Source organism: Carcharodon carcharias, chromosome 36, assembly GCF_017639515.1.
Source record: "Carcharodon carcharias isolate sCarCar2 chromosome 36, sCarCar2.pri, whole genome shotgun sequence".
NCBI classification, from domain to species: domain Eukaryota; kingdom Metazoa; phylum Chordata; class Chondrichthyes; order Lamniformes; family Lamnidae; genus Carcharodon; species Carcharodon carcharias.
The window spans coordinates 6,189,610-6,213,200 of record NC_054502.1 but is presented as its reverse complement, the minus strand read 5'-3'; the positions used below and the strand labels follow the sequence as shown (position 1 = coordinate 6,213,200).

Sequence of the window (23,591 nt, the reverse complement as noted above, 5' to 3'; positions counted from 1 at the left end):
TACATTTGAGTGGAGTTTGTAATGTAACTCATGGGGGTGAATGCAGAAGGGCTTCCTGTTGCTGTCAGACACTGTGTAATGTTGGTTCTCTTCCCATTACAGTTCCCTGATGAGACTTTGCGAAGTAGCGAACTCCTCAACATGATTGTTGCTGTCATTGACTCTGCACAGGTCAGTCCCGAGCACCAAATGTCTGCTTCACACGGTATTGAGCGGGTTGTTTCTCACATCCTCACCGCAGAACTGGCCTTAGACGCATCAGCTCCCTCCCCTTCGCTAGTCTAGTTGCTTAAGGGGAGTGTGGGATGAAAGCACGTGATAAAAGACCTGTACCCCAGTGTTATACAATGACAGACCCGTCCCCACCAGTACTATACCCCAGTGTTATACAGCGACAGACCTGTCCCCACCAATACTGTACCCCAGTGTTATACAGTGACAGACACACCCCTCCAGTACTGTACCCCAGTGTTATACAGCGACAGACCCGTCCCCACCAGTACTGTACCCCAGTGTTATACAGCGACAGACCTGTCCCCACCAGTACTGTACCCCAGTGTTATACAGTGACCGACCCGTCCCCACCAGTACTGTACCCCAGTGTTATACAGCGACAGACCTGTCCCCACCAGTACTGTACCCCAGTGTTATACAGCGACAGACCTGTCCCCACCAGTACTGTACCCCAGTGTTATACAGTGACAGACCTGTCCCCACCAATACTGTACCCGTGCTATACAGTGACAGACCCGTCCCCACCAATACTGTACCCCAGTGTTATACAGCGACACACCTGTCCCCACCAATACTGTACCCCAGTGTTATACAGCGACAGACCTGTCCCCACCAATACTGTACCCCAGTGTTATACAGCGACACACCTGTCCCCACCAATACTGTACCCCAGTGTTATACAGCGACACACCTGTCCCCACCAGTACTGTACCCCAGTGTTATACAGTGACAGACCCGTCCCCACCAGTACTGTACCCCAGTGTTATACAGTGACAGACCCGTCCCCACCAGTACTGTACCCCAGTGTTATACAGCGACAGACCCGTGCCCACCAGTACTGTACCCCAATGTTATACAGTGACAGACCCATCCCCACCAGTACTGTACCCCAATGTTATACAGTGACAGACCCGTCACCACCAGTACTGTACCCAATGTAATACAGTGACAGACCCGTCCCCACCAGTACTGTACCCCAATGTTATACAGTGAAAGACCCGTCCCCACCAGTACTGTACCCCAGTGTTATACAGTGACAGTCCTGTCCCCACCAGTACTGTACCCCAGTGTAATACAGTGACAGACCGGTCCCCACCAGTACTGTACCCCACTGTTATACAGTGACAGGCCTGACCCCACCAGTACTGTATGCCAGTGTTATACAGTGACAGACCTGTCCCCACCAGTACTGTACCCCAGTGTTATACAGTGACAGACCTGAGCCCACAGTACTGTACCCCAGTATTATACAGTGACAGCCCTGTTCCCATCAGTACCGTACCCCAGTGTTACACAGTGACAGACTCGTCCCCACCAGTACTGTACCCCAGTGTTATACAGTGACAGACCTGTCTCCACCAGTACTGTACCCCAGTGTTATACAATGACAGACCCGTCCCCACCAGTACTGTACCCAATGTAATACAGTGACAGACCCGTCCCCACCAGTACTGCACCCGTGTTATACAGTGATAGACCCGTCCCCACCAGTACTGTACCCCAGTGTTATACAGTGACAGATCCGTCCTCACCAGTACTGTACCCCAGTGATATACAGTGACAGTCCTGTCCCCACCAGTACTGTACCCCAGTGTAATACAGTGACAGACCGGTCCCCACCAGTACTGTACCCCAGTGTTATACAGTGACAGACCTGAGCCCACAGTACTGTACCTCAGTGATACACAGTGACAGACCCGTCCCCACCAGTACTGTACCCCAGTGTTATACAGTGACAGAACTGTCCCCACCAGTACTGTACCCCATTGTTATACAGTGACAGACCCATCCCCACCAGTACTGTACCCCAGTGTTATACAGTGACAGACCTGTCCCCACCAGTACTGTACCCCAGTGTTATACAGTGACAGACCCGTCCACACCAGTACTGCACCCCAGTGTTATTCAGTGACAGACCCGTCCCCACCAGTACTGTACCCCAGTGTTATACAGTGACAGACCCGTCCACACCAGTACTGCACCCCAGTGTTATTCAGTGACAGACCCGTCCCCACCAGTACTGTATCCCAGCGTTATACAGTGACAGACCTGTCCCCACCAGTACTGTATCCCAGTGTTATACAGTGACAGACCCGTCCCCACCAGTACTGTATCCCAGTGTTATACAGTGACAGACCCGTCCCCACCAGTACTGTATCCCAGTGCTATACAGTGACAGACCTTTCCCCACCAGTACTGTACCCCAGTATTATACAGTAACAGACACGTGCCCACCAGTACTGTACCCCAGTGTTATACAGTGACAGACCCGTCCCCACCAGTACCGTACCCCAGTGTTATACCGTGACAGACCCGGCCCCCCGAGTACTGTACCCCAGTGTTATACAGTGACAGACCCGTCCCCAACAGTACTGTACCCCAGTGATATACAGTGACAGTCCTGTCCCCACCAGTGCTGTACCCCAGTATTATACAGTAACAGACCCGTGCCCACCAGTACTGTACCCCAGTGTTATACAATGACAGACCTGTCCCCACCAGTACTGTACCCCAGTGTTATACCATGACAGACCTGGCCCCCCCAGTACTGTACCCCAGTGTTATACAGTGACAGACCCGTCCCCAACAGTACTGTACCCCAGTGATATACAGTGACAGTCCTGTCCCCACCAGTACTGTACCGCAGTGTAATACAGTGACAGACCGGTCCCCACCAGTAATGTACCCCAGTGTAATACAATGACAGACCTGACCCCACCAGTACTGTACCCCAGTGTTATACAGTGACAGACCTGTCCCCACCAGTGCTGTACCCCAGTGTTATACAGTGACAGACCTGAGCCCACAGTACTGTACCCCAGTGTTATACAGTGACAGCCCTGTCCCCATCAGTACCGTACCCCAGTGTTACACAGTGACAGACCCGTCCCCACCAGTACTGTACCCAATGTAATACAGTGACAGACCCGTCCCCACCAGTACTGTACCCCAGTGTTATACAATGACAGACCCGTCCCCACCAGTACTGTACCCAATGTAATACAGTGACAGACCCGTCCCCACCAGTACTGTACCCGTGTTATACAGTGATAGACCCGTCCCCACCAGTACTGTACCCCAGTGATATACAGTGACAGTCCTGTCCCCACCAGTACTGTACCCCAGTGTAATACAGTGACAGACCGGTCCCCACCAGTACTGTACCCCAATGTTATACAGTGACAGACCTGAGCCCACAGTACTGTACCTCAGTGTTACACAGTGACAGACCCGTCCCCACCAGTACTGTACCCCAGTGTTATACAGTGACAGACCTGTCCCCACCAGTATTGTACCCCATTGTTATACAGTGACAGACCCATCCCCACTAGTACTGTACCCCAGTGTTATACAGTGACAGACCTGTCCCCACCAGTACTGTACCCCAGTGTTATACAGTGACAGACCCGTCCACACCAGTACTGCACCCCAGTGTTATTCAGTGACAGACCCGTCCCCACCAGTACTGTACCCCAGTGTTATACAGTGACAGACCTGTCCCCACCAGTACTGTATCCCAGTGTTATACAGTGACAGACCCGTCCCCACCAGTACTGTATCCCAGTGTTATACAGTGACAGATCTGTCCCCACCAGTACTGTATCCCAGTGTTATACAGTGACAGACCCGTCCCCACCAGTACTGTATCCCAGTGTTATACAGTGACAGACCTGTCCCCACCAGTACTATATCCCAGTGTTATACAGTGGCAGACCCATTCCCACCAGTACTGTATCCCAGTGTTATACAGTGACAGACCCGTCCCCACCAGTACTGTATCCCAGTTTTATACAGTGACAGACCCGTCCCCACCAGTACTGTACCCCAGTGTTATACAGTGACAGACCTGTCCCCACCAGTACTGTACCCCAGTGTTATACAGCAACAGACAGGTCCCCATCAGTACTGTACCCCAGTGTTATACAGTGGCAGACCCATTCCCACCAGTACTGTATCCCAGTGTTATACAGTGACAGACCCGTCCCCACCAGTACTGTACCCCAGTGTTATACAGTGACAGACCCGTCCCCACCAGTACTATACCCCAGTGTTATACAGTGACAGACCTGTCCCCACCAGTACTGTACCCCAGTGTTATACAGTGACAGACCCATTCCCACCAGTACTGTATCCCAGTGTTATACAGTGACAGACCCATCCCCACCAGTACTATACCCCAGTGTTATACAGTGACAGACCTGTCCCCACCAGTACTGTATCCCAGTGTTATACAGTGACAGACCTGTCCCCACCAGTACTGTATCCCAGTGTTATACAGTGACAGACCCGTCCCCACCAGTACTGTATCCCAGTGTTATACAGTGACAGACCTGTCCCCACCAGTACTGTATCCCAGTGTTATGCTGCAACATATGAGACTTTAAACTGAGACTCCGACCAACCCTTTTCGGTAGATCTCAAAGATTCCAGAGGACATTATGCAGCGTGCTGGTGAATAATTATTTCTCAACCAAGGCCATTGAAAAACATGTGGGTGTTTATCCTGAAGCTGTTTGTTGACTCTTGCTGTGTACAAATTGGCTGCTGCATTTCCCACGTATCCTGCAGCGACTGCACTTCCCAAGGGACCTCAGCGGCTGTGAGGCCATTTGGAGCCTGCTGCCGTTTGGGGGGCGCTGGTTAAAGACAGCTGCTCTTTTTGCTTCCCCCTGGCCTGTTGGATGCTACGGCACTGAGACGGTTAAATGCAAATGCCACCGAAGCCAAGCTCAGGAAACATGCCAGATCATTCTGCAGAGGAATCAGCTGTGGTGCCGAGCCACGCGATAGAATTTCTAATAAGCTGCTTGATAGTCAGGGAGGGCAGAGGTGGGATATCACTTCACCCTGACAACCTGCTCAGAACTTCCCCCGGAAAAGCCCTTCTCACCCTGATCCCTGTCCACAACCCTTTCATTATCCCACTCTCCTTGCAACCCGATCCAAACCTGATTCACGCACAGCATATTCTACAGGTTGGAACTTTGAAACTCCGCTTCCCCTGAAGAACACTCGATATCTGTCAGCTGGTGTGCCTGAATCCGCATTACTTTGTTCAGCCCCAGTGTTATCGAAGATGTTAGCAGCTGGCCAGATGTGGCGAATTGGGAGTGCAGATTTGACTAGTTATATCCCTGATTGGTATTAAGTGACAAATGAGTAATAGATGCTCATTGGGCCTCTATGGTCTCTTCTGCTTATTTACACACACACTCCGCTGATCTTTACGCTGCTGTTATTTTTTTTAGTAAACTGATGAGATGCGCAGACGTTCTTTTTGTGATTGATGAGAGTTTCTGCTCCTTGGGCACCGGTGCGTGTTTCAGTGAAGGTACATGAGGTGCCTATGTGCCCAGTGCCTTCTCGCGTGTACTTGCTGCTCTCTGCTCAGTGGCTATCATTAAAGCAGAGCCTGTCCTCTGGAGCTGGTGAGCACTTTGTTGGACAGCGCTGCTGTGGGACTGAGCCCTCCAGCCCCCGGCTTGAGCCCTGGCCTTTGCTGGTAGCTGGTGCACCCCGTATCAAGGCACGAGGCGTGGGAACCAGTCGGGGCTTCCCGCTCTCGATCACCGCCCAGTGACTGCTGTAGGTACTGATGTCAGTCAGGTTCTGCTGCGAGGCCCTACTTTGCCAAATAGCCTGCTGGAGCTTTTGAGTGTGGGGAGCACGGGCGCCTGGTTCTACCCTTAGTCCAAGTCAGCAGCTTGGGAGGGAGGGGTGAAATTGTGGTGTCCAGTCACATTATTAATGATCTCATTGGATAGCAGAGAAGGCTCGAGGGGCTAAATGACCTCCTGTTCCTAACGCAAAGCTTCAATCCCCTCTGTGCTGGTGCAGGTAAGCTTACCACCAGTAGCAAGGAGTTGACCATTTTCACGTCACATTTTGGCACTTTTTGTTTTGTTTCTCATACAATGCCCCTAATCGTTCCTGGCAGAGTAAAATTGAATAGCAGAGGAGTCACGTTTAACTTGTGTAGGACCTTAGTGAGACCGCACTGTTTGGAGTTACCGAGCACCGTTCTGATCTCCAATTTACAAAAAGGATATAGGGGGTGTTGGAAAAGGTGCAAATAAAGGTTTACAGGGAGTGACATCCGAGCTGAGAGGTTATAACTAATGGGAAAGATTGAAAGAGAAGACTGTGGAGGTGACCTGATCGAGATCTTTAAAATTATGAAATGGTTGATCGGGTGGGCACAAAATATTTCCACCTGTGTGGTGAGTCTAAAATTAGGGAACATAAATAAAAGGTAATCATTGATAAATCCAATGGGGGATTCAGGAGAAACTTCTTTATCCAGAGAGTGGGGAGAATGTGGAGCTCGCTCTGACAGATGGGTGGTGGAAGAGGTGAATCGCAGAGATGCTGGATAAACACTTGCGGGACAAAGGAATGGAAGGAGATGAAAAGAGGCTGGAACGTGGCCATGTTGGGCTAAATGAGCTGTATCTCTGCTGTTGACGGGATGTAAATCTGTGTCGTAGTGGGATTGATCTGTGAAGGTCGTGGAGTGAAAGCTGCAGGGCAACTGACTGATGCACAGTGACACTGTGCTGCGTTTAATTAGACAGCTCGTGGAGCTGGCCATATCACAGAGCCATCGCTGATTGTCTCCTTGAAGGGAAGCGAGTTGTCAGATGAGCACACAGCGTGACAGAAAAGATTACTGTACCATACAAACCAGGAGCAGGACTAGGCCACTCGGCCCCTCGAGCCTGCTCTGCCATTCAATAAGATCACGGCTGACCTGATTGTAACCCCAACCCCACATTCCCACCTAATCCCTGATAACCTTTCACCCCCCCCGCCCCATCTCTCCAGCCTCTGCCTTAAAAATATTCAAAGACTTTGCTTCCACTGCCTTTTGAGGAAGAGAGTCCTGCTGGAGTTGCTTTCAAGCCTGTTCACTTTCCTGTATGGATCCCAAAACTTTGATAAGCACCATCTCCTTTGTTTATCATTTCTCTTTCATTCTGGGAACATGACTGCAAAGAACTTAAATGCATTTCTGTAGTGAAGTGAGTGTTTACCATGTCATTGGGGAAACTGACTTGGAGGAGTTACTGTTGATAGTAATCCAGATCATTGTTGGTTTCAGTTCCTCCCTCGGCCATCACTCTGGGACCTTCCTGTATCTTGTTGGCCGAGTCAGTGGCAGACACGTTAATCACTGTTTCGAGAGGGGGCTGCAGGGTGAAGGCGACTGATGTATGATCGCGTAAACCCTGCTTCCATCGGGTGTGCTACCCTGTCGTGAGTGCTGGTCCTGGCCAGAGCTGCCATGTTTATTGCCAGTGACTGTGGAAACTCAGGTGATCAGGTTGGAAGGTAAACTTTGTGCAGGATTTAGGAGCGCAGGAGAAAAGCTTCAACCTCGCTGCTTTACTCGTGGAGAAACCCTACCTGTAATAACGCTGCCTGCAGTCAACTGAGTGCAGCGCGCAGTGCAGTGCCTCACTCCAGAAACATGACGTTATGAGTCACTTTAGCCCCTGCCAAGTGGACACAAAAGGTCACATTGCACTATTCAGAGAAGAGCAGAGGGTTTAGCAGGTGGTGTCGCGGGCATTTGACTGGACCAGTAATCCAGAAAACATGAGCAGAAGCTGCAAATTTGAACAGTTTTTTTTCCAGAAATTTGGAATCAGTAAAAGCGCACCATGGATTGTTGTGAAAATCCAACGGGCTCACCAGTATCCATTTCGGAAAGGGAGGCTGTGTCCTTCGCCTGCTTAGAGGAGTCTGTCAGAGACTCTAGACCCACACCAACATGGGTGACTTCTAACTGCCCTCTGACATACCCCTCAACTGGTTTGCTAGGTTATCTCGGGGATGGGCAATGAATGCTGGGCTTACCAGCAACCCTAACCTCCAGGCAATGAATTAAGAAAGAGGTTCTCTCTCTCTCTCATTCCTCCCTCAACAAACCTCACCAAAAACAGATAAGTTAGAGGTCTTCAGAATGATGGAAGGGTTTCGGGAGGGTAGACATAGGGAAGATGTTTCTGCCTGGTGGTGGGGGAGATCAGAACTCGAGGCCATCAATATAAGATAGTCACTAATAAACCCAGTGAGGAATTCAGGAGAAACCTCTTTACCCCGAGAGTGGGGAGAATGTGGAACTCGCTCCTGCAAGGACCGCTCGAGGTGAATAGCAGGGATGCATTGAAGGGGGAAGTTGGATAAACACTCGATAGAGAAAGGAGTGAAAAGTTATGCTGACAGGGTGGGAGGAGACTCACATGAACTATAAATACTAGCATGGACCAGTTGGGCTGAGTTGGACCAGTTGGACTGAGTTGGGCCAGTTGGGCTGAGTTGGACCAGTTGGACTGAGTGACCTGTGTCTGGACTGTAGATTCTGTGTCATTCTGCGCAACTGACAACTCCATTGGTGTTTCTGGGAGCTTGCTGTGCTCAAATTGACTGCCGCGTGTGCAGCCTTCGAAACAGCTCACTGCACTCTAGAAGTGCGAATACGATTAGGTGCCAGGCAAACGCTCGTTGCTTCTTGTGTTGCAAAGCAGAGGCCCACAGAGCAGGGAAACAGCAAGTGCTCGGTTTGCAAGAGGAGGATAAGACTGAGTGAGGGAGGCTCGGAGTGGGACAGTTTGAAGGTTCGCCAATAAACTCTTCCCTCAACACAGGGAGGAGGGAGATGTGGCAAGTCCCCTGCTCTTGGTTGGGCAGACTGGTCAGTAGCACTGGTGGATTATTAAGCTCTGGTTGCGTAGGATTGTCATGTCTTGCTCAGGAGCGCAGCATGGCCCAGCGATTGGAGCACTTTTCCCAGGGACGCAGGTTAAAAGTTGGGTGGAGTGCAGGTGCAATAAAACACAGCCATACACCAGACTGAAATGAGTAACGGAGTATTGGCCTTTATCTCAAGGCTTGCAGTACAAAGGCATGTAAGTGAGGTTATTGTTGGTACAAAGACCCATCTAGACTTACTGCACTTAACTCTGGGCACTACACCTCAGAGAGGATATATTGGCTTTGAAAGGTGGGTGGGTGGGTGCAGCACAGACCCACCAGAATGGTACTGAAGGCAGGGTGCACAGACCCAGGTTTGGATTCCATTATATGCAAGGGTGATGTGATAGGAGGCGTTCAGGACGATTAAAGGAGTTTTGATAGGGGCAAGGAGGGAGAGCCCATTTCCTCCAATAGGGGAGTTCGTAATTAAGGCAGGGTCACCTCGAACTGAGAGCCAGGCCGCTCGGGGGCGATATCGAGAAGCAGTTCTTCACGCGGAGGGGAGTGGGAATCTGGAACACACTTCCCCGGGAAGCTGGTGTGGGTTTGGGTGGGGCGGGGCCTGCGATGTTAAAACTGTGGTGGGTTTTTTTGATAGTCCAACGTATGAAGGGACACGGAACCAAGGTGGGCCGACGGAGGTAAGGTGCAGACCAGCCATGACCCGACTGAGTGGCGGAACAGGGTTGAGGGGCCGAAGGGCTGCCTCTTGTCCCGGTGTAACCGGTTACCAGGGAACAATACTGGGGTCAAAGAGACAGTGACTTCCCGGGAAGTGGGAATGATTTCGGAAAACCACGGGACCTTTGGGGCTTTCCCTGATGCTACAAGTAAAGGGTTTTTTAGGGGCAACTTGGAGGTTTGAATCCATTAATTAAATTTAAAATGTCGCTTGTTTGTGTTTCAGCTGCAGGAGCTGGTGTGTCACATAATGATGGGGAACCTGGTTATGTTTCGCAAGGATTCAGTTCTCAACATCCTGAGTAAGTCTCCCCCCACCGCCAATCCCTTTCCCGCCCCCCCGTCCACCCCCTCCAACTCTTTATTTAACTGGGATCATTTCGCTGGGTGCGGGAGTAGCTGGAAGTGAGACCCTGGCTCCTTCGGCTGTGTTCTCGCCTGACCGGGCCTCAGGATTGTGTGGTGGCTTCTCGTTGCGCTTCGGGGCCTGAGCCTGTAACCCAGGCTGACCTGCAGTACAATCCAGAGGGAGTGCTGCATCGTCAGAGGTGCCACTGAAGACAAGTAAGCGAGCCCTGCCACCCCCCCAGATTTCTGTGCTTCATTTGAACGATCAAGATCCCGTACGTCTACGTGAGGAGCAGGTCATGTTCTCCCCACTGCCCCGGTCAATATTTACCAATCAACCAACCAATAGCATTAAAGAAAACTAAGGCAGGAGTTGCTGGAAATGCTCAGCGGGTCTGGCAGCGCCTGTGGAGAGGGAAACACAGTTAACGTTCCAGGTCGATAACCTTTCATTGGCACAGACCTGAATTTTTTTTTAATTTCGGGCTTTCAGCATCTGTAACGTTTTGTGCTGCGCGCCACCAAAAAAAATCTCATTGCTCTTTGCGAGATGTTGCTTTGCCCCGGTTAGCGTAACCTTGCCATCCTGTGCCTCCCCAGTTTCTATCCCTGCACCTTTGGCAGCTGCCTGGACCCCAAGCTCTGGAAATCTCTCTCCTTTAACACACTCCTGAAAACTGACCTCCTTGACCAAGCTTTTGGTGGGTCGCCCGCCCTCAAACTCTCCGTAAGGTGGCTCGGTGTCACGTTCTGTTTGCTAACGCTCCTGGGATAACACCGCCGGACTTTTTTTTTTACTGCATTCAAGGCGCTACATAAATGCAAGCTGTTTGTCGCGTTGACACCAAAGAGCGAGATTGAAGCTGGGAGGGTCAGACAGGCGGGAGCGTGAGGGGATTGGAAATGGCTCGAGATGCGAGAGCAAAACTGCAGTCATGTCGCCACAGCTCCTGCTCTCAGAGAATTAAAAGCTCTTCGTTTTATTACATTGTCTGCCATCCACACAGGAAATTACCTCCTCCAGCTGGGGTAGGTGTAAAACTGACTGGGTTTTAAATTCGGCATTCAGGAGATTGATGCGCTTCTTTTGTAAAACAACAATGAAGAAGGCTGGGCAGTCGTGATAACATCCAGACAGTTTCTTTCATCGTGACCTTATCGGTGGCTTGTGTGAAGCAACAAATCTCTGGAAGGCTGCGAGTTATTCAGATAGGGGAGATATAAACTCTCTCGCTTTCCCGTTATCTCTCTCTCTCTCTCCTCGACTGCCCTTTTACATAAAGTGCAAATTAAAAATACGCACACAGGGTTCAAGCTTCCTCTCCTCTCGAACCTTGCTTAACCTGCCCCTTGGCACTTGGCCCAGATGTTTCTCCTTTGAGCCCCCTCTGTTCGATTCTGGTCACTCTGAAACAGCTGCCTTCTGCAAGGTGATCATAGCCTATTCGTCCCATTGTGCCTTGGGAAGAGCTGTCCAGTTATTCCCGCTGCTCTCGCTCTTTCCCCACACTCCCTGTAAAAAAAATTCCCCCTCTAAGCATTTACCCAATTTCCCCCTTTTGGAAAGTTCCTATTGAACCTGCTTCCGCTGTCCTTTCAGACAGCGTCTTCCAGATCACAACAACCCACTGTGTTTATTTTAAACAAAAATTCTCTTCATCTCCCCCTCTGATTCTTTCTCCAAACACCAATTAAATCTGTGTCCTCTGATTACTGTACCTTCTGCCGGTGGAAGCAGTTTCTACTCATTTACTCCATCAACAACGCTTCTATCAAACCTCCCCCCTCAACCATCTCTGCTCTAAGGAGAACAGTCCCAACTTCTTCATCTTCTCCACATTAACCCATCCCTGGTATCATTCTAGCAAACTTCTTCTGTCTGCTCTACAAGGCATTGATGTCCTTCCTAAAGTGCTGTACCCCAGAATTGGATGCAATACTGCAGCCGAGACCTAACCAGTGATTTATAAAGGTTCGGCTTAACCTTGCTTTTGTGCTCGCTTCCTTTGTTAATAAAGTCAAGGATTGCTTCTGCTTTTTAAATGGACTTCTTACCCTGCTGCCTCCAAAGATTTGTGTACCTGTACCCCCCCACCACCTCTCTCTGTTCCTGCATCCATTTTAAGATGAGTTCATATCACCTCTCCTCCTGATTGAAAGTTTAAAATCCCTGAGCTCTGGATCAGGGCTGCCTGTGAGGGAGGTGCAGCACTCACAGGACGGACTCAAGTGGTCACTTATCAAATGGAAGAAATTCGATTTGAAGAAAATGTCAGGAGAAGAGCGAGGCAGAGCCCTCTCGTTCAGGAGCACTGGCTGTTTAGTGACAGCCCAGCGAGAGATTTACAAGGAACTGGCCACTTGGGTGCCCTTGAAGATTGATTCACTGAGGTTGTGGGAGCGGGGCCGCGTTTTCTGCTTTGATTGAGCTGCTGCAGAGTTGACCTATTTCTGACACTCTCGTCCACGTCAGCAAGCAGCAAGAGTGCAGGGATATGCCCCGGGGTATTGATGAGAATCAAAGCCTTGGAGACCGCAAGCCTTTGTGAAATATGCGTCCAGGGCTTGAAGTGGGAAGGAGAGAGGGTCTAGTCTGAGGGAGGAACGCAGCTGTCTCAAAGTTGAGAGCCTGTCCCTTGTGTTGAGTTAGATCCAAGGTTGAACACACCACGATTGCCAAAGATGATGACAAGCGTAGACAGGAGAAAGAAGGCAGGGTCTGCCGCCGCTATAACAACAAGCACTTGCATTTACATAGCGTCTTAAACGCCAATGTGCTTCACAGGCCCGTAATCGAACAGACTTTGATCCCAGACCACCTAAGGAGATTTTAGGGCAGGCGACCCAAAAGCTTGGTGAAGGAGGTCAGTTTTAAGGAGCGTCTTATAGTAGGAGAGGGGAAGAGAGAGGCAAAGAGGTTTCGGGAGGGAAATCCAGAGCTTGGGGTTCAGGCAGCTGAGGTCACGCCCGCCAGTGGTGAGTGATGGGAATGGAGGGGGCTGAGTGGCCTCCTCCTGTTCTTGTGCAACAGGCTCATGGGAGCTGAATGGGCCTCCTTCTGTTCCAATGTCACAGGCTTGCGGAGGTTGAATGGGCTCCCCCTGATCCCATTCCAGTGTCACAGGCTTGTGGGTGCCGAATGGCCTCCTCCTGTTCCTGTGTAACAGGCCCGAGGGGACTGAATGGCCTCCTCCTGGTCCTGTGTAACAGGCTCATGGGGCTGAATGGCCTCCTCCTGTTCCTGTGTAACAGGCTCGAGGGGCTGAATAGCCTCCTATTCCTCTGTAACAGGTCGAGAGGGCTGAATGGCCTCCTCCTGTTCCTGTGAAACAGGCTGAAGGGGCTGAATGGCCTCCTATTCCTCTGTAACAGGTCGAGAGGGCTGAATGGCCTCCTCCTGTTCCTGTGTCCCAGGCTTGAGGGGGCTGAATGGCCTCCTCCTGCTCCTGTGTAACAGGCTCGAGGGGCTGAATGGCCTCCTCCTGCTCCTGTGTAACAGGCTCACGGGGCTGAATGGCCTCCTCCTGTTCCTGTGTAACAGGCTCACGGGGCTGAATGGCCTCCTCCTGTTCCTGTGTAACAGGCTCACGGGGCTGAATGGCCTCCTCCTGTTCCTGTGTAACAGGCTCACGGGGCTGAATGGCCTCCTCCTGCTCCTGTGAAGCTGCCAATAAAAACTCAAATTTCCTGTCCTCCATTTTGAGGGATTGGGAAGTGTTCCGAATTCTGCGCTGTTTTCCAGCCTTGGTGCACACAGGGTTCAGGGTGAAATGGATATTTTGGGGAACCGGGCTTGGGATTTTGGTAGCAATGCCAAAGTTGGATTTGGTCGTTGTAGAGAATATCAGAGAGTCTCAGCGCAGAGGGTGCTACCTACCATTCCTGGCCTGCGTTTATATAGCGCCTTTCGCAACCATAGGATGCCCCAAATTACTTTACGGCTGATGGCGCACCTTTCAGAATTAAAACGGAAACCGCTGCGAGCCCTCAGCAGCGCAGGCAGCATCTGTGGAGAGAGAACCAGTTCACCTTTCAGGTCGATGACCTTTCATCGGGAATGGCGAAAGCTTAATTGTGCGGGCTTTGGAAACCAGTACAGAGGTGTGGAAAGGAGGGGAGGGGAAGAAGCCAAAGCGGAGAATGTCTGTTTTCAGCTGGAAGACCGGGAGAGATGAAATGGCAAAAGGGGTAATGGTGCGGGACAAAAAGAAATGGTAACAGGGCAAGTCTAGAGGGAGCCGTGAATGGTAACAGCAGAGCTGTGACCTGTAGCTGCCGTCTGGAGTCACGAGGAGCCCTGGTTACAACCTGAAGTTGACAAAATCAGCGAATCTCGTGTTGCACTGAGCATTTGGAAATGGGCGCCGTTGTCATGTTCAGAAACCGAACGGGCAGCTCTATGCACTGCCCACAATCGGCAGGGTGAGAATGACCGGGTCATCCGTGTCTGGTTTAGTGAGGCTGGTTGATTGGTAAATTTACACCACAAAATAAGAAACCAAGGAACGGGAGGGATAGGAGAAAGAGCAGCCCCTTTGAGCCATTGAGTGTACTTGTGGCTAATCACCTGCCTCATCTCCACATTCCCACTGGTTCCCCATATCCCTCGATTCCCTGAGAGGTCAAATACCTGTCTAACTCAGCATTCAACATATTCAACGGTGGAGAATCCACAACTCCCCTGTCCCTCACAGTGGAGAATCCACAACTCCCCTGTCCCTCACAGTGGAGAATCCACAACTCCCCTGTCCCTCACAGTGGAGAATCCACAACTCCCCTGTCCCTCACAGTGGAGAATCCACAACTCCCCTGTCCCTCACAGTGGAGAATCCACAACTCCCCTGTCCCTCACAGTGGAGAATCCACAACTCCCCTGTCCCTCACTGGAGAATCCACAACTCCCCTGTCCCTCACAGTGGAGAATCCACAACTCCCCTGTCCCTCACAGTGGAGAATCCACAACTCCCCTGTCCCTCACAGTGGAGAATCCACAACTCCCCTGTCCCTCACAGTGGAGAATCCACAACTCCCCTGTCCCTCACAGTGGAGAATCCACAACTCCCCTGTCCCTCACAGTGGAGAATCCACAACTCCCCTGTCCCTCACAGTGGAGAATCCACAACTCCCCTGTCCCTCACAGTGGAGAATCCACAACTCCCCTGTCCCTCACAGTGGAGAATCCACAACTCCCCTGTCCCTCACTGGAGAATCCACAACTCCCCTGTCCCTCACAGTGGAGAATCCACAACTCCCCTGTCCCTCACAGTGGAGAATCCACAACTCCCCTGTCCCTCACAGTGGAGAATCCACAACTCCCCTGTCCCTCTCAGTGGAGAATCCACAACTCCCCTGTCCCTCACAGTGGAGAATCCACAACTCCCCTGTCCCTCACAGTGGAGAATCCACAACTCACCTGTCCCTCACAGTGGAGAATCCACAACTCCCCTGTCCCTCACTGGAGAATCCACAACTCCCCTGTCCCTCACAGTGGAGAATCCACAACTCCCCTGTCCCTCACTGGAGAATCCACAACTCCCCTGTCCCTCACAGTGGAGAATCCACAACTCCCCTGTCCCTCACAGTGGAGAATCCACAACTCCCCTGTCCCTCACTGGAGAATCCACAACTCCCCTGTCCCTCACAGTGGAGAATCCACAACTCCCCTTTCCCTCTCAGTGGAGAATCCACAACTCCCCTGTCCCTCACTGGAGAATCCACAACTCCCCTGTCCCTCACAGTGGAGAATCCACAACTCCCCTGTCCCTCACTGGAGAATCCACAACTCCCCTGTCCCTCACAGTGGAGAATCCACAACTCCCCTGTCCCTCACAGTGGAGAATCCACAACTCCCCTGTCCCTCACAGTGGAGAATCCACAACTCCCCTGTCCCTCACAGTGGAGAATCCACAACTCCGCTGTCCCTCACAGTGGAGAATCCACAACTCCCCTGTCCCTCACAGTGGAGAATCCACAACTCCCCTGTCCCTCACAGTGGAGAATCCACAACTCCCCTGTCCCTCACAGTGGAGAATCCACAACTCCCCTGTCCCTCACAGTGGAGAATCCACAACTCCCCTGTCCCTCACAGTGGAGAATCCACAACTCCCCTGTCCCTCTCAGTGGAGAATCCACAACTCCCCTGTCCCTCACAGTGGAGAATCCACAACTCCCCTGTCCCTCTCACTGGAGAATCCACAACTCCCCTGTCCCTCACAGTGGAGAATCCACAACTCCCCTGTCCCTCACAGTGGAGAATCCACAACTCCCCTGTCCCTCACAGTGGAGAATCCACAACTCCCCTGTCCCTCACAGTGGAGAATCCACAACTCCGCTGTCCCTCACAGTGGAGAATCCACAACTCCCCTGTCCCTCACAGTGGAGAATCCACAACTCCCCTGTCCCTCACAGTGGAGAATCCACAACTCCCCTGTCCCTCACAGTGGAGAATCCACAACTCCCCTGTCCCTCACAGTGGAGAATCCACAACTCCCCTGTCCCTCACAGTGGAGAATCCACAACTCCCCTGTCCCTCACAGTGGAGAATCCACAACTCCCCCTGCTCCTCTTCAAAACGATGGCCATGAAACCTTTTAGGCCGAGCCGCCGTGTCATTTCCTGTTGCTCATTCTAAACAGGTCTCCATGTCCTGCTTCAATTGAACTTTGATCATCCCGTGGGAATCTGGGCCTTTTGCCTCCTACTTGAGAGTCTTGGGGGTGGGGGGGGGCGGGGGGGCAAGTGCAGATCAGTGGTGCTGTGTAGGGAGGGCCTCATGGGGACCAAATTAACCTTCCCCCGCCCCACCCCAACACCTGCTCACCTCGAGACTGCCTTTCAGCGAGGGATTTGATGATGCGAGAGTGTAGGCGTGCGATTTGTATCTCGCTAACACTCTCCGGGCCAGGAGGAGACATGAAGGGATTTAATTTGAGTGAAGCGAGCTGGAGTGTAGCAGCCTGCCTGACACATTAAGTTGTCACAGGCGAATGATCTGTGCTCCACTGCAGACAAATATTGAATATTTCAAGCCCTGTGAGCCGCTTGACCTTTCTCAGCTCGTTTCATCGACAAGCTCCCTACTCACGGCGAGCGAGAGGCAGTGGAGTGATGGTGTTGTGGAGCCGGGTGGGTGGGTGGGTGGGTGGGGGGGGGGTGGGGGGTAGTAGTGGGGAGAGTCAGTGAGGAAAGGTTTGGAGATAAGACAAAATAGTTTGGTCTGGGGATTGCAGGGAGACTTGTCACGTCTTTCAGCTGAGACATTAAACTGAGGCCCTCTGCCATAAAACCATAGAAAAGTTACGATGCAGAAAGAAAGGCCATTCAGCCCATCGTGTCTGCGCTGTCCAAAAAAAAAAGAGAAAAAAAGTAACTAGCCTCTCATTTTAATCCCACTTTCCAGTACCTGGCCCATAGCCTGCCTCCTCAGGTGGGTGTAAAGGATTCCGATAGTCACTGTTGGAAGAAGAGCAGTGGGGGGAGGGGGGGGGGTGGTGGTGGGGGGGTTGCTCTCCCCGATGTACCGGGGCCAATATTTATTCCTCAACTAACATCGCTGAAAGCAGATGTATTTCTTTATGGGAGCTTGCTGTGCATTTCCTACATTACAAACCACAGTTTGGGATAAGTACTCCACTGCGCTGTGAAGCGTGTTAAGACATCCCGAGGTGCTATATAAATGCTGTAAATGTTCAGACACTGAGGAGGGGGAGCAGATGCATGGATGGTGTTTGCGGTTCATGTACAAGTGTGTATGCCACTGTCGAAGGCAAGAAAAGCAGCCCAGAATGATTGTTCCACATGTCAGCATTTTCTATTGTGACCCAGAATCTCAGGAGCAGTGCGAGGGAGTGTGGGGATTTGCAATAATGTCAGCTGTTAATTACTGGGTAAATTTCAGCTATCTCGCCGGAAAAGACCTCATTTAATTTCATGAAGCTCTTCCTTCGCCTGATGGGGGACCGAGGAGGATAGCAGCTAAGGATGAGCACCAGCTGTAATCCACAAGTACTGACCCACTCCGACCTGCCTGTCATGTACTGTGGGATTAATTGGATGGAACTCAACTGAGCACTGAAATGGGTTATACAGATTCATGACAGTTGTCCTAGCCACCGCCCATCCTTCCCTCCCTCTCCCCTTTTCTCCCTCTCTCCCTCTTCCTGTTCCTCTCCCCCTCCCTCCCCCTCTCTCCCCCTCCCTCCCCCTCTCTCCCCCTCCCCCCCCCCTCTCTCTCTCTCTCACCCCCCCCCCCCCCCCCCCGACTCCTCCCGGCCTCCCCTTTCTCTCCTCCCCACCTCCCCACAGCCTCCCTCCTCCCCCACCAATCAAACCTTCACCCCTTTAAATAATCCTCCATCAGGGTGGGACATGTTCCTGTTGTTTTCAGAACGGTTGAAACCCGAGTCCTGTGGTCTGCTCACCACAGACGGTCGAGGTTGACGACTGGCGTAAGGGAGCGACCGTTCACAAAACCCTGTGTCGAGAGCAGGGCTCCTGGTGTCTGCCAGGCAGACAGCGTCCTGACTAATGGGCGACCGGGAGTCAATTACAGGCTGTAATTGAATCAAGGGCCTCAGGTAGCAGGATAAAGCAGTGAGAAGCTCAGCTCAGTGTGCTTCAGGGATTTCATCCATGCATTCAATTAAACGATGGCTTCTTGCTTGCCACTTAAGAGCCTATTTATACGTTGTGTTCTTTATCATTGCTGCTGTAGCCTCAGCAATGTTCCCTCTAGGCCGAGCAGCAACCTGAAAGTTCCCACACGGAATGAGCACAAGTCCACCGTGCACGTGTGGTAGAGCGAGGAAACGTAGAGTCCTGTGCGCGGCAAAGTGAGGGAAAGCAGAGGCGCTTTTAGCTTCCATTAAAACGCAAAAAAATTAAATCAACTCCCGACGCTGAAGATTGGAGGAACTGTGGACGTGTTGCGACCTTGGTGTCTGGGTGACACTGGTTTGTTCAGTCACCCTCTGACCCAGGAGCTAAGGGTGGCGAGAGCCCAGCCTGCAACTTCCAAACCCTCAGGTTAGCCGCCTGAGTGTAGGCGAGAGAGGAGGGAGCCCGAGGAGGAAGAGGTTCAGTCTTTGTCCCTTTGTGGCCCCAGTGGAATCGCTGAGGGGCAAGGGGGTTGGTTTTGTTATTCTTTTCTCTCAGAAGGACAGGATTCTTTGCCCCATAGGATGGAGAATGTGTGTTACTGTATTTGCTTTGAAGCCACAGGTCCAGGGTTCTCTGGATTATAACGCAGACAGTAAAATTCCCCACACACCAATATCAACAATCCTGGGGGTTACCATTGACCACAAACTGAACTGGACCAGCCATATGAATACTGCAGCTGCAAGAGCAGGTCAGAGGCTGGGAATCCTGCGTGAATAACTCACCTCCTGACTCCCCAAAGCCTGTCTACCATCTACAAGGCACAAGTCAGGAGTGTGATGGAATACTCCCCACTTGACCGGATGAGTGCAGCTCCCACAACACTCAACACCATCCAGGACAAAGCAGCCCCGCTTGATTGGCACCACATCTACAAATATTCACTCCCTCCACCACCGACGCACAGTAGCAGCAGTGTGTACCATCTACAAGATGCACTGCGGCAACTCACCAAGGCTCCTTAGACAGCATCTTCCAACCCAGGACCTCTACCATCTAGAAGGACAAGGGCAGCAGACACATGGGGAACACCCACCACCTGGAAGTTCCTCTCCAAGTCACTCACCATCCTGACTTGGAAATATATCGGCCGTCCCTTTGCTGTCGCTGGGTCAAAATCCTGGAACTCCCTCCCTAACAGCACGGTGGGTGTACCTACACCACAGGGACTGCAGCGGCTCAAGAAGGCAGCTCACCCACCACCTTCTCAAGGGGGCAATTAGGGACGGGCAATAGATGCTGGGCCCGGCCAGTGACACCCACATCCCGTGAAAGAACAAAGTAATGATTTGTTGGGGGGGACAACAACCGCCAAGAGATGCAGCAGTTCAGGCCCCTTTTTAATGACCACCAACGGAATGGAGTCCGTTCTGGGCTGTGGGTCAGGAAGATCCCAGTATTCCAGGCTGCTGAGGGTGCGAGCTTGGGAGATGCGCTGAACAGAGAGGTGCTGTGTGTATCGGGGGATTGATGCCTGCGCGTGAGAGTTTAATTCCTTCAGAGCTTTTCACTACCTCAGAGCACTTTACAGCGAATGAAACCCTTTTGTAGAGTAGCCACCGCTGTAATATTGCAGGAGGCGCAGCAGCCAATTTGTGCACAGCAAGCTCCCACGCGCAGCAATGTGTCAGTGACCAGGATCATGTGGGGTTTATCTTTTTGTTTGTGGTGTTGATTGTTGTGGGTTAAATATCGGGGCACCAGGAAGAACTGCTCCCCAACCCCGCCCCCCCCCCAAGCCACCATACACACACACACACACACACACAGCCCCACTGCCCTCGTTGGTTTCCTGTCTGATTTCAGGTTGGGAGCCCCCGGGGGTAGTTACAGTGTGACAACAGTGGTAAAGGGCAGCTGCTGCTATACTGACCTGAACCCCCCTCCCCCAGGGTGTAACCCGCTGCAGTGACATTGTGTGGAAAGTCTAGAAAGCCTGTCCACCCCCCACCCCACCCCCCCCCGCCACAACCCACCTTCTCCCCATTCCCCCCCCCCCCCCACAAACCTCCAGTTTCTGTCGGACTTTAATGCCTCAGCACCCCAATGGATTGCAAGGTGGCAGGGTGGGGGGGGGTGGGGGGTGGTGGTTGGGGGTGGTGGGGCTCTGAGTGTGATGAGAAGAAGAGAGAAACGGCTATTTTATTAATTAAATGTCTTTTATTTAATACTTACCCATCTTTTTTTGCTTCCCCCCCCCCCCCCACCCTCCCTCTCCCCCAGTTCAGAGCCTGGATTGGGAAACGTTTGAACAATACTGTACGTGGCAACTTTTCTTGGCTCACAACATTCCCCTGGAGCTTGTCATCCCCATTCTTCAGCACGTCAAGTACAAAGGTCAGAGGCAACGGTCTTAATGGACTGAGCGAAACTCCAGCCCCTTCAGAATCTGCTTTTTAACCTCTTCCCCTCCTCTCCTCCTCCAGAGCCCTCTCTCCTCTCCCGGTCCCATCTCCTCCTCCTCCCAGACCCTTGCCCTCTTCCTCCTCCTCCCCTCGGCTCCCCTCTCCTCTTCCTCTGCCCCCTCCTCCGTTCTGTTCGGTGCTTTGCTCTCTTGCGCTTGCTCTCCTCCCCTCACCCCTCCCTCACCCTGTATCCTCCCTTCTCTACCCATCTCCTCTTGCTCCCCCTCTCTCCTCCTTCCGCTCCTCCCCTTCTCTTGTCTTCCTCCTCTGCCCCCTCCACCATTCTGTTCTGTGCTTCTCGCTCGCTCTTGCACTCTCTCTCTCTCTCTCATGCGCTCGGTCTCTCCCGCTCTTTCTCCTGCTCCCCTCTCTCCTCTCCATACCTCTTTCTCGCCCTATATCGTCCCTCCTCTCCCTATCTCCTCTTGCCCCCCACTCCGCCTTCCACTTCTCCCCCTCTTGTCTTCCCCTTCCTCTTCCTCCTCTCCCCTCCTCTTCCCCCTCTCTCCTCCGCCTTCCTCTCCTATTCCTTCTGCTCTCTCCTCTCAACTTCCTTCCTCCTCCTCTCTCCTACATCTCTCCTCTTCCTCCTGTCCTATTCCTCTTCTCTCCCTTTCTTCCTTCTCCTCTCTTCTCTCTCCTCTCCTCCGCTACCGCTTCCCTCCCCAGTTCTCTGGCTGCTGGGGCACCTGTACCCAGTACACATTGATACCTTAGGGAAGGTGTGGGGTGGAAAATTCGGATGAGAAGAACAGCATGAAACTCAGGCGCTAATCTTTTCTCTTCCAGAGCACCCAGAGGCCCTTTCGTGTTTGCTGCTGCAGCTCAGGAGGGAGAAGTAAGTGTGGTTTTTAGTTTATCCAGCTGCGCGTTTCTGTTGCAGTTCAGTATTGAGGGACTGAGGGAGGTCCGCACTCTTGGAGGGTTAGTGCTGAGGGAGCGCTGCACTGTCGGACGCGTCAGTACTGAGGGAGCGCCGCACTGTCGGAGGCGTCAGTACTGAGGGAGCGCCGCACTGTCGGAGGGTCAGTACTGAGGGAGCGCCGCACTGTCGGAGGCGTCAGTGCTGAGGGAGCGCCGCACTGTCGGAGGGTCAGTGCTGAGGGAGCGCTGCACTGTCGGAGGCGTCAGTACTGGGGGAGCGCCACACTGTCAGAGGGTCGGTACTGAGGGAGTGCCGCACTGTCGGAGGGTCAGTACTGAGGGAGCGCTGCACTGTCAGAGGGTCAGTGCTGAGGGAGCGCCGCACTGTTGGAGGGTCAGTACTGAGGGAGCACTGCATTGTCGGAGGGTCAGTACCGAGGGAGTGCCGCACTGTCGAAGGTTCAGAACTGAGGGAGCGCCGCACTGTCGGATGGTCAGTACTGAGGGAGTGCAGCACTGTTGGAGGGGTCAGTACTGAGGGAGTGCTGCACTGTCGGAGGGTCAGTACTGAGGGAGTGCCGCACTGTTGGAGGGGTCAGTACTGAGGGAGTGCTGCACTGTCGGAGGGTCAGTACTGAGAGAGTGCTGCATTGTCAGAGGGTCAGTACTGAGGGAGTGCTGCACTGTCGGAGGGTCAGTGCTGAGGGAGCGCCGCACTGTCGGAGGGTCAGTGCTGAGGGAGCGCCGCACTGTTGGAGGGTCAGTGCTGAGGGAGCGCCGCACTGTCGGAGGGTCAGTACTGAGGGAGCGCCGCACTGTCGGAGGGTCAGTGCTGAGGGAGCGCTGCACTGTCAGAGGCGTCAGTACTGGAGGAGCGCCACACTGTCAGAGGGTCGGTAATGAGGGAGTGCCGCACTGTCGGAGGGTCAGTACTGAGGGAGCGCTGCACTGTCAGAGGGTCAGTGCTGAGGGAGCGCCGCACTGTCGGAGGGTCAGTGCTGAGGGAGCACTGCATTGTCGGAGGGTCAGTACCGAGGGAGTGCCGCACTGTCGAAGGTTCAGAACTGAGGGAGCGCCGCACTGTCGGATGGTCAGTACTGAGGGAGTGCTGCACTGTTGGAGGGGTCAGTACTGAGGGAGTGCTGCACTGTCGGAGGGTCAGTACTGAGGGAGTGCTGCACTGTCAGAGGGTCAGTACTGAGGGAGTGCTGCACTGTCGGAGGGTCAGTACTGAGGGAATGCCGCAGTGTTAGTTGTGCTGCCTTGGTCTGATATTTACCTCTCCAGCAACACCATTTTGTCTGATCGTTATCAAATTGCTCTTTGTGGGAGCTTGCTGTGCATAAGGGTTTTAGTGACAAGGACAGGTTGAATTGGCCGCTCTTGTATTTCCTTGATTTTTTTCACTCTGCTTTCTGGAGTGAGTCCTGAGCCTGCGGATGTCTGACTCTGAGGCAAGTGTGCTACCCGCTGGGCATGGCAAAGAAGCTGTGATAGTGGATGAAGTGGTGATCTCATTGAGGTGTTAACAGATGATCACAAGTTAGATATGGAGAGCCTATTTCCCCTGGCGCGGAAGCATAACCTTAAAATCATCTGTTCACATAAAGGATGGTGGAGATCTGGTGCACTCTCCTCCAA

At 52.5% G+C, this 23,591-nt stretch overlaps 1 protein-coding gene across 4 annotated transcripts in view; it reads left to right on the top strand.

Annotated features, from left to right (window-relative positions):
* The window catches only part of ints3 (integrator complex subunit 3), a 274,531-nt gene that overhangs the window by 229,311 nt on the left and 21,629 nt on the right, over nt 1–23,591 (top strand). For 3 of the 4 annotated variants that reach the window (XM_041179822.1, XM_041179821.1, XM_041179823.1), the window contains 4 exons: nt 103–171; nt 9,902–9,977; nt 20,905–21,018; nt 21,876–21,924. In XM_041179822.1, the coding sequence (XP_041035756.1) occupies nt 103–171; nt 9,902–9,977; nt 20,905–21,018; nt 21,876–21,924 (308 nt within the window). The remainder of the gene's footprint in view (nt 1–102; nt 172–9,901; nt 9,978–20,904; nt 21,019–21,875; nt 21,925–23,591) is intronic. The other variant, XM_041179824.1, reaches the window with a different exon arrangement.